This window comes from Hydractinia symbiolongicarpus, chromosome 15 (genome assembly GCF_029227915.1).
Source record: "Hydractinia symbiolongicarpus strain clone_291-10 chromosome 15, HSymV2.1, whole genome shotgun sequence".
Taxonomy (NCBI): Eukaryota; Metazoa; Cnidaria; class Hydrozoa; order Anthoathecata; family Hydractiniidae; genus Hydractinia; species Hydractinia symbiolongicarpus.
The window spans coordinates 2,257,954-2,269,600 of NC_079889.1; the positions used below are offsets into that span (position 1 = coordinate 2,257,954).

The 11,647-nt window shown below is 33.1% G+C and overlaps 1 protein-coding gene across 2 annotated transcripts; it reads right to left on the reverse strand.

Moving 5' to 3' along the window:
- Positions 1-2,317: 2,317 nt before the first annotated feature.
- On the reverse strand, positions 2,318-6,933 carry LOC130628988 (uncharacterized). Of its 2 annotated transcripts, none has more exons than XM_057442066.1 (2): positions 6,759-6,933; positions 2,318-4,234 (listed from the first exon to the last, which is right to left on the reverse strand). In XM_057442066.1, exon 2 carries the CDS (start codon positions 4,160-4,162, stop codon positions 2,915-2,917), a length of 1,248 nt encoding a protein of 415 aa, XP_057298049.1. In that variant the 5' UTR covers positions 4,163-4,234; positions 6,759-6,933; the 3' UTR covers positions 2,318-2,914. The 2 variants fall into 2 exon arrangements, with proteins under 2 accessions (XP_057298049.1, XP_057298050.1); XM_057442067.1 differs by lacking the exon at positions 6,759-6,933 and adding an exon at positions 5,962-6,672.
- Positions 6,934-11,647: the final 4,714 nt, after the last annotated feature.

The window sequence follows — 11,647 nt, forward strand, 5'->3', positions numbered from 1 at the left end:
ATCTTATTAAAGATTGGCAACGAACTGAATACCATTGAACTGTCTTGTTGTCATGAAAGTAACTTTACAAAAGCTTATGAATACAAAGTTAGACGCTATCAAAATTTGAAAAACACTCTTTTAAACAAAAAAAATATCAGGTAAACAAGATGTTTGTAGAGGTTTCTTTTCTTGGATTAATCCCTAGAAGAATCCGGGACTTTTCCAACTTCTGCAGACAGTTTGGTTGCTTGGATGTAAAAGGCATGATGAATAAAATTTCTGAAGTAGCGATAAGAAGCTCGTATTTTATCTATGTTAGGAGGAATAATATAGTATGGGAAAACCCTTTCATACTAAAACTTTAATTATTTTTTAATTATTTATTTATTTTTTTTATTTTTAATTTTTATTTTTTTTATTTTTTTATTTTTTTATTTTTTTTATTTATTTTTTTTTTATTAACGATAATTTAAGTATATTTTAATTGTACATGATGTATAAATCATTAATTCATCTTACTGCTGCAACCTGAAACCTTTCTCGACCCCAGAGCTCTTTGAGATAAACCTTGTTTTAATCCCAAAGAGCTCTGGGGCCGAAAATGACTTGAAACCTGTCGCAAAGAACGAAGAGCATAAAATTTCTCAAGCTCAACGAATTTCAAGTCTCTTTGCGAAACTTTGAAAAAAACGTTAAAGTTAAATCCTGCCGAAATTATTAATATTTTTTCATTTGGGAAAGTTGACTCCTTGAAAGCTCTTTTTTGAAGCTAACAAAAATTTTTAACATGTCAATTTTTCATTAGCTAACACGCTAGCATTTTTGGTTTCCAGATTTACCTGTTGTTCAATTTCTTCAAGCTTTTGTTTTCAACTATGGGTTAACGTGGCTTAATTTTTTAGCGTTTATGTTTTGTTTCATGGGTTAGAATTAATTAGTCGTAGTTCTTTTTTCTCTTGTAAGAGAACATAATGAAAAAAATTTTTATCAGGATATATTTATCATCTACAGCGCTCGTAACAAATGTAAACCAAAAAGAAAGATTTGCCATCTTCCATCCAAATTCATAAAATTCTCAACTTTTATAAGCATTGACAACGTTTTTACAAGCATTCTCCAGACATCGCCGCGCAACCTAGAGTGGCTAAAACACGTTAAACTAATACTAAAGTGTGTTTGAGTGTGAGTGTTGTTGGAGACTGCATCCTTTTTTTGTGGCCTTTTATTGTTTATCGTAGGGCGCAAAAAAATCTAAAACTTTCTCTTCAATTTTTTCTTTTTCTTGAATTGATAAATTCGACATTTTAATTTTTGAATTCATTTTAAAACTTGCATTCTCTCTTCTTGTACAAAAAAACGCTTTTCTATATGCTAGTTTGCTTCTGAAGCACGATTTGTATGTCACAGATTGTGGGCATATGTTGTTGCCTTACTAGCGCATTGTTTAACGTAAACTTGGAATCAAATTTAATCCAATGTCATGTTAACCTATAGATTTACGTGAGTGAATTTAATATCTGGGTTAATTTTCTTTACTCATTTACACTTGGGTTTGTATGGGTTATAAAATTAACTCGTAACAATTAATCCACGCCAACCCACGTTGGCCCAGAAATCAAGCCTTACAGAGCGCGAGTTTTTATAAAAAACAACTTAGGATTTTGACCAGATCTTAAGTTGCTCAATTATTAGTCAATATCTATTTCTGAAGTTGCTTAATGGTTGCTAATATTTGTCATTTATGGGAAAGGAAATTGTGCAACAAAGAAATTATTTTAGTTTCTGTTCTAGAAGTCTTTTTTCTTGCCTGCCTTTGTCTATTTTCGCAGGAAATAATTTTTGTGTGTACAGAATTGAAGTTGCTTAGTAATTTTTTCAAATCCAGTTTAGTTGCCTGAGGTTATAAAAAAAATAGTATAATTGTTATGCCTGTTAACTCATTATATCCAGAACCACATGTACCTAACTACAAACACTGTTTTTTGGCTCGCAGTATTGTAATCAATAATCTCCTATTAACCCTGTAGGGGTAAATTACCAGACCACAACTATCGAATAAATCAAGTTAAAAAAAGGCAACTGACGTAGAAATAATTAAAACATGCTCTTAAAGAAGGAGTCGATAATTACAAAAACACATCTCTAGTTTCTTTTCGAACCTCTATTCATTAAAAATCTATAAATTGAACGTAATAACCAATTTGACTTTTATGGTCTTTTTGTTTCCTAACATAGTAACATAATTTTAATTAGAACCTAGTTATTAATATTTTTTTTCACAAAGCTGTTTACAAGGACTATTTTGACTGTAGGTAGTTAGAAGAAGAAGAAGAAGAAGAAGAAGAAGAAGAAGAAGAAGAAGAAGAAGAAGAAGAAGAAGAAGAAGAAGAAGAAGAAGAAGAAGAAGAAGAAGAAGAAGAAGAAGAAGAAGAAGAAGAAGAAGAAGAAGAAGAAGAAGAAGAAGAAGAAGAAGAAGAAGAACATGGTCTTCTGCATGATGTTGATAGAAATCTTCCTGAAATGTAAAAAGTAAGAGCTAAACAGAAAGGGATGCAAATGTTAAGGTTGCCATTTCTCATTCTTGTGCCCAGGATCTCTTGTCCCCTAAGCAGTTATCACGGAGAGGAAGGAAAAATGCTCTGGGAACGAATCTGGTAATTTCTATTGGCAGTTTGTGAGAATTTGTCAGTTAACAACTTTATGATATCAGTTCACTTGTTTTGTACTTAGAATAATTCAGAGCATGTTTGACTGAATTTGTAGATAGCTGATTTAATTTTCTTTCATATTCTTCACCGGGATACAAAAGTTTCTTTCTATTCAAAAGTACTAGACGTTACGTTTATCGTATGCAAGAAAGTACCAAAAGATAGTATATATATATATTAGTGACTGTAAAATATACAGTTGTCAGAAAGCGCTATGATAAGTTCTATCCACTAGATGTACTACCCATAATTGTTTTGCTTGATAGTAATTCTTCTAAATATTGATTTCTCATTTCCAGTCTGTCAATTTTTAACTTTAAAGCCTCATTTTGTGCCGATAATTTTTTAGCTTCAGTCATTATTTCTAATTCCTTAAAACGCCTATTTTCGCGGGATCGTTTCGCCGCCTCATTGTTTCGGCGTCTTCGATCCCAATACACATTGTCTTTTACTTCTTCAGGTAAAATTGTAGTTTTTGTTTTAGCAACTAAAGGTTTCGGATCGTATATATAACCTCTTTTACGTTTGCGACCAATTTTTCCGCCACCTCGTTTTCTTTTGTTTTCCATGCTTTCGTCGGATGATGATGATTGTTTAGCCGGTTTCGTTGCCCCACAAACTGGTAATTTACACGAACGATCTGTGTCGGTAAAACTAGTTTTTTTATCGTCTTTTTGTCGATGACACTCGTTGGAGCTTACTTTCTTTGGTTTTTCTATCATATTATCGTTACCGTTTTCGTTAAATTTTATAAGTTTCGGCGGATTGTGCAAAGTAACTTTATGCCGAGTAGCTTTCTTTCTATTGGATGATATCTCAACAACGTCAATTTCACTTTCGTCGGAAAAACTTTCTGTATCCGAAGCATCTCGTGATAAACTGCGACTGAATGTATGCGTGTAGTGCTGAGACAACATGTCTTCATGTTGGGCATAAGTTTGTCCGAGTGTTCTTTGGTCACCTATAAAATCATCCGAATTTATCCGTCTTCTTCCAAGGAGACTGTATGTGTCCTTGATTACAGGTTGGAATGCGCTCCTAGACGGTGTTTGTGCACTGGTTAGGAGAGGAATATTAGATCGTTTTTTGGGTGGACCGTTTTGTGGACAAAACTTGTCTTTTGTACTTAAACCTTCTGACGTGTCCAGTAGACTCCAAGTAGAAACATGACTTTTTGCGTTTTCTGGTCTGTTTTCAATTTTCTTAGGATAATTTAACTCCTGTTTTGTATACTGCCATCTGCTGAGCTTCTCAAGTTCATATTTTTTTAAGCCTCGATTTTTTCTTTCCCAAGCCTCTCTATATGTATCATCAGGCGATCTAAAGTGTCCAATTTTTGTGAATATATCACCTGTATGCGCTACATTGCAGTGTGCGTGCTTTTCCTTGCTGTACCATGTAGTACCTTTTACATCTATGTCATACTCGAGCGAATTTCCCTTGTTTTTGTTGTTGTGAATAAACTCAGCCATGTAGTCGCGAAACGATATTAAATTCTCAGTTACGTGATCACTTCTCCTTATACTTTCTTGTGAGATGTCAACCTGAAAAAACAACATCTCTTCTATAACAATCGTATTTTGTCTGTTTGTGCGTGAGAAAAAGTCGTGTTACAGAAACACGAAATATGCGACATATAAAGAATGGGCATGCCCCGTGGATTTTTCCAGAGGTCAATAGCTAGTCTCATTTATTTAATATCTGTTTTCTGTCTGTCTGCAACAACATTCGTGCCACGAAAGCACAAAATTACAATTGCTATACTCTTAACTACTTTGTTATGGTACAAAATTTACCTAAGTTAAAAATGGTAGCTGCGAGTAGCAACGACTGAATTCATTCGGTTTTTTGGACGGGTGAATTTCCGTGTATTTCTCCACGGGCTAACGACTAGGCTCTATATTAATACCATTTGTTTATCTCGCCGCAATATGGTTGCGTTGAAGCGTTATTTCGCCTCAAACACTATTATTGTTGTATTGGCGAAAAAGTTTTTCTTAAAAACAAAGCCATGTAAAACATAGAATGTTCTTAACTCGTTCTAATTTATTGACCAACAAGTCTTACATTTTATATAGTTTATTTTCTTATACAAACAAAACATACGCATCTTTATACCTAACGCCTATATGGAGGCTCAAAATATAAACATAACGCATGTATAGCTATATAGATGTTTATATAAAGGCTCCAAATAAAAAATAAGTAAACGTATAAAATTTTAATATGGTACCAGGCTGTTTAACCTCTCACATTTGTTACATTTAATGGTAAGATATTTTCAAACCTTTTGTGCTAAACGGAAATGATCAAATCGTTAAGAATTCTTCGAATAAGAACAAATACTGGTTTGTGACATACAAAATGGTATTCTCAGTTTTTATCCAACACTTGTCTAAATTTAAAATTTGAATTTATATTTCATTTTTAATTTTTCGTTTTGGATTTGGATTTTTAATTTTTTAATTTTTCAATTTTACATAAAATATTAATATTTTCTTATTGTCCACTGCGAAGAAGGGTTTCTTTTTTTTCACTAATCCCTCGCAGCTATAAAGATGCTTCGAAACTGCAACCTCTGTATATATATAGATTTAATAAGTAGCGTTTGTGAGGATAAATTGTACTATTTTTTTTGGCAAGAACAACTGTTATTCCGTAAATTCCGTATCGGGTTGATCAAAAAATAGGGAAACAAAACACATTTTTCTCATTCAGATAAGTTTGACTTTTAACATTGATTTTTATAGAACCGCAGAATTTTTAAAGAATTTTATTTGATTATACCCAATTATCTAAACATAAATTGACTAGTCGTTAGCCCGTGAAAAAATCAACGGGGAACTTGCGTGGTATACATTCCCCGCATCGCCATTCCATGCATCCTTCTCCGTCTATTAGCATGTAGTAATGAAATTCACTTAGACGAGAGCCATTACTATAGTTGTACGTGTGATTATCATACGGAATGGAAAATATTATGGGAGCATAAGCTATAGTTTTAAACAGACAGACAAGATATGGCTATTATTATAAGACTAGTTAGTGGCCCTTGCTTTTTATATCGCATTTCATCAGTCCGTAGCACAGCGTAGACAGCTATCACTACTGTTGTACCATTTTGAGCAAAGGGAATTTTTAATATAGAGATCTGCTAATAAAATATGAAAATCCATTAGAGTTAGTCAAAATGCAGAGTTTCATAGACATTGTATTTTTTGTCCCGTTACGTCCCAGACCTTCTTTAACAAAAATATGATAAAATCCCAACCTCGTCCCCAGGACTATTTGCTTCTCAACGGCGCTGCGCTTTCTGATAGTTCTAGCGAAATAGGGTTTTTCGACGCCACGGTAAAAGGTGCTGGGTTCGAGCTTGATAAAATCCAGTAGTTCTGAAAACTAAGAAATCTGGAATACATGAGATGAATCACGTTGTTGGCAAATGTTATTATTATTGTTGGAAAGTAAGGCTGGAAAGATTTATGTTAAGTTTTCATTTAAACAATTTTATGTTAGTTTTTATTCATAATGACTTAACTTTGTGAGTGGCTAGCTTGGTGTTATTTGAGACGATGTCAAAACATTTTAGGGGTAGACTAAAGCTCTTAAATACATTGATCGAGTTTTTCTACGTCTTGAATATTTGTAAGTTATGAAATAATTACATAAAAATAATTTTATAAAAAAACGAGAGCAACCTATGTAAGCTTATATATACACAGAAATAACGACAATAATAACAACAACAACAACAACAACAATAACAGCAATAACAATAACAACAGCAATAACAACAAAAGCAGGAATAAAAAAACATCAACAACAATTTCAAAAACAGCCACATAGCTATTCAGTAATCTACCATTTAAAAAACTTTCAACAATTTCTTATTGACCCTAATTCAATTCCGATCCAACCTTAGCCAGTTCAACTCAAACTTGATTTGATTTATTTTCCAACGCTTGTTGGAAAATAAATGTCTTATCAAAACATAAATGCTTCTTGTAATAACCTAAACTTTTTTTATATTATATTGCTTTTGTTCTCTGTAAACAAATATAAACTCACCTACACGTGGATTTATTCCAAACTTATATAACCGTCAGTCAATTGAAAAATTCTTTTATAAAAATCTATTGATTTCTCTATACGGTGTAGGTGATATGGAACACCATACTGAGTGTGAAATACATCCACGCATAAGAAAAAGTTATTTACAGATATTATATTATAAAAAACCCTTTACGACGTTTTTTTTAAAAACATTTTAAACTTCATAATTACACTGTCTCACACGTAATTCGTAGCGATTACGTAAGTTTGTGTTTTAAATTATATAACTTTAAGCACCGACATTGCATCACACGGTCGCGTGTTGTGACGTTTTTACAAAATTAAGCTTTACAATAACATTAAGTTTTTCTTTAGTTCAACATTTACGGTATGTGTATTAACACTTTTTTTGTTTATTTTTGTAAAGCTTGGTTTACATGGATTATAAAATTCTAGTTGAATAATTTCTCCATAAATATTGTAGCACGTTTTTTTTTCTCACACGAGAGATTTAATTAATTAATCAAAGTCTGATATATCTAGATGACGTCAGTATAATAAAAACTATCTCTTTAATAATAGCCGTATTCCGTCTGTCTGTTCGTGCGTCTGTTTGACTTTTTGTTACGGAAACACGAAATTCAATATATAAAGGACGGGCGACCCGTGGATTTTTCCACGGGTTAACGACTAGTCTATATTAAAATACCCGTATACGTCTGTCTGTCTGTCTGTCACGCAAAATGGTAGCTTAGCTGCGCAATAGCGAGGAGCGGTATAATAAGGATGGGCGAACCCGTGGATTTTCCACGGGCTAACGATAATTTTTTTTAATTCTCCTTTAATAGTCAATAATCAGTATATTTTTGGAGTGATTTGAATATGGACGCAAATTTCATGAAGACCATGTTGCAATACTTTAAAACGCAAACATGAAAACGATAAAGACTGACTACTATTTTTTGCAAAATCAAGTCATAGAGAGGAGAAAACAGCAAGCATGATAGCTATGCTATGAGCTGTCGGAATTTGTTGAGAAAAAGCTTTCAAAGGTACACAACATAAATAGAAAGGATCAAAAATTGTTGATTACATAAATTAGTCCAAATGAAGAGTTTAGAAAAGGCTAAGAATTAATAGAAAGAGTTTTCGATTTGTTTCAAGTCGTGTAAGCCGAATGATCACGAATCAACACACTAACATGGTGCCAAACCCTATAAAAGACAGTAGGTAGTTAGCACTAACACTTTACAGGATAGCGCATTTCCAGTTTGGAAAATCCTATTTAGTGTATCGCATCGTTAGCAACAGAACATTCAACAAATTTATTTGCATTTCAATTTATTGTATAAACAATGACTTTATATATCTTCTAAAATCTGATGATGAGTGGGCGATTGAATGCAAATCATTCATTGGAAATTACAAGCATTTGAGTAGGGTGATTTCACGTTTATATCGCTTTGTATTTGAAAATTATTATAGTTTTTAAAACACGGTTACAAGCATGCTAGGCTACAACGAACGCCTTTGTTAGCCCATATTAGCTCATATTAGCTTATTTAGAAAAATCACTAGTGGCGCAGGAATCAGTCTCTTTAATAATAGCCGTAAAGTTTTGTCTGTATCTGCGCAGACCTCCCGCTGAGTTAAAAAAATGTGCTACGGAAACGCAAATATCAAATGCGATATTTTTTTATCCACTTTGTTGCAACAGGTAATTATAAAGGACGGGCGAACCCGCGGATTTTTCACGGGTTAACGACTAGTCTCTTTAATAACAGCCGTATCTTGTCTGTCTGTCCCCAAGAAAAGTGTCGCGCAGCGGGCCCACATAGCCTGCAATTTAAAAGATGAGCAAATCCGTGGATTCTTACACGGGTCAACAACTAGTCTCTATTATAATACCTGTATACGTCTTTCTGTTACGCAAAATGGTACCGCTAGTAGCAATGAGGTATAAAAAGGACGATTTCTCCAAAGGCCAACGACTAGTTCCAGATAAATGTATTAACTTGCTGATGCTGATAATATACCGCTGGTAACAGTTAGTGACAAAAAAGATGAAAAAAAAGATATTTTAACGAAAAATTATCAAGTGTTGGTTGTAACAGAAACTATAAGTTAAAAGTTGCTGTTGCTTACTTTATAAACAGTCCAAACAAATGCAAGTTATACAACAAAATGGTAACCGCAGTAGCGAGACACATGAAATGCCGAAAATAAAAGACGGGCGAGCCCGTGGATTTATCTACGGGCCACCGACTAGTAATTAATAAATCGTTACCAGCACTACTACATACTAGAGATACACGTGATGAAAAAAGCAAGTATGTCACTGCTGTGGATGATTTGATTGTTGTTCGAAATTGGTGATATTGGTGGTAAAGGTATTGTTGCTTGTGAAATCCTTGTTGAAACATTTGACTTGACATAGGATGTATGGGACTGTTCATTTTGTAGTTATTTAAGTTATTATGTTGTCGTTATTGTAACATGTGTAATGAAGTTGTGCCATTTCTTTTTTATGTTGTTTATATTTTTTTTAATCTTTTCAATTGAAAGATTGGTTTCCCATCTCTTTTTTCCAATTTTAGACGTTATGAGTTGCTCTCCTCCAGCTTGTTTACTCGCTATGAGTTGCTCTCCGCCAGCTTGTTTACTCCTAATACCAGTTGGTTTATAGCTTGCAACTGGAACCGAGCAACCGATCATTTTTTATGAGGTTTAGCATCATTTTTTTTATTAGAAATTACGTGCTCTGCCTCAGTTTCAACTTTCGACTTCTTAGAACCATTGTCCTGTTCTACTACCGCGAATATTCTTGAAATACAATTCACAAACAAGTATGCTCAATCATGGTGTCGCGAGCGATTGTTGAAGAATTACACCAAACAGACTAATCGAACAATAGTTTTTTGCAATTTATTTATTAAGAAATTTCTTTGATTTTATGTATATATAGGGTAAGGTTGCATAGCGAACAGTTTTTAAATACAGAGAATATACGTAAATATTTTAGAAAACACAAACTTGATTCTTTCTCTTAAATACATTCCGCTAAGATATCTACTTTGGATTCACATGACATCAAATAAAAATATTTCGTGTCGCCAAAACTCAAAACATTGTTTTGGCAGCTAGGACAAGGAAATCAATTTTAATTGTCCGAAGCTGCCAGTCCAGATCAGTTCTTTTTTATCCTTTATTTTGCACTATTCCTGTTCTACGTTATTGTATTTCACCTGAAGTTTCATTAAACTTCAATTTTTCTTTCGTCTCTCTTATTTTGAATGACCTAAAGGGTTCTTTTTCCAGTGATTTCTCAATTACGAACAGAATTGCTTCAAAAACTTCTTTTTGGTGACTTTTTCAAAGCATCTAGCTCCAAAGTGACCATAAAAATTGGTGGCTAAATCCACGAAAGTCGAGATAAAAAGCTTGTTTCTTCTTAACTCCAATTTCGGTTGTTTATTTTCCCCTTCCTTACACTCTTCACAAACTCCTTACTTAAAAAAAATCTGTGTTCAAAATGATACCAATCGACGTGCAAATTCAATAAAAAAATTAGATTAATTACCTCAATTAACGAATTTTTTAATTCATTACATAGATTCATTAGATCTATTTGAAAACTTCTGCTATCATACTACAGATAAATTAATTAAACACATTAATTAAGTATTTCCGTATGATATCAAAATATAAACCAGGCTGGTCATTTTTCTTATTTTTCTATTGTTTTAAACAATAGATCTATTGCCTTTAACTGGAAATCCCAGCATGATATGCGTTTATTGTTCCAAACGCCATTTGCGCCGTTTGCGATGGTGTCAGTTATTTCTACTAGTTATTGGGCCTTAAAGTTAAAACTACACTGTAATGCTTTCACTGATTACGGTTGAGGTTGAGGTAGGATGCGTTTTTAGTTAAACTGACAATGAATTTTGCAAATGTCACAAAAACGTATTCCAGAAAATAAATCCGGAGTGATTGTGTTATCTGATTTTTTCCTTTGGTTTTATTCAAAACAAAGCTGGCGATAAAGATTTTTTGGAAAAGGATTACGTGTGCGACACGATTTACCTGTACTAAGCACTCAACCTTGTGTCATGAAAAATTTTTTAAACTTTCACTGAAACTTATTCCGCAAATTAGAAAAAAATGTTGGCCGACTTTTTTTTGCTATTTTGAATTTAGTAGGTACTTAAATTGTTATTTGATATTAATGATATTTAAACACCGGACAAAAAACAAAGCAACCCTTTTTATAAAAAACCTACCAACATCTGGTGTTGAGGTTAAGAAGCCATTCCCGACCCCAGAAGTTTTGAGTTAAAGTTTGAGGTTTTAATTTTAAAGAGCTCTGGGGACGAGAATGGTTGAAAAGCATCTGCAAGCAAAGCATCACTGTGTCTATTTTGTTTAATCCCAACAGACTAGTGATTTCTTCTTTCACGAGAAAACAAATCTTACCTAACTAAATTCAACAGGATAAAACACAATGCAAGAGTTCATTATCAATTTCCTAATTTATTATACGAAACATACGGAACATGGTGGATTACAAAATTGGAAACGAACGTTTGCATTGTGTTTTATCCCGTTGAATTTAGTTCTACTCATGCGACTTTTTAAAATTAATCCCGAGGAACTGTCGCCTTAATAATTTGAGATGTGTAATTTTTCACACAAAAGAATATACCGACGTCTACACGAATGGAAGAGAACTCGATAACACTCTTATTAAAAATGTTGTTAGCTTTCTTTTCCCAACCCACAGAATTTTGGAAATAAGGGGAAAATTTATTTTCAAAATATTTCTTTCCAATAAACGTGTAATCAATGAATTAAATTTACGTTGCTTTTCTATATAAACCGTAGAGAATACAGACTGTCAAGCA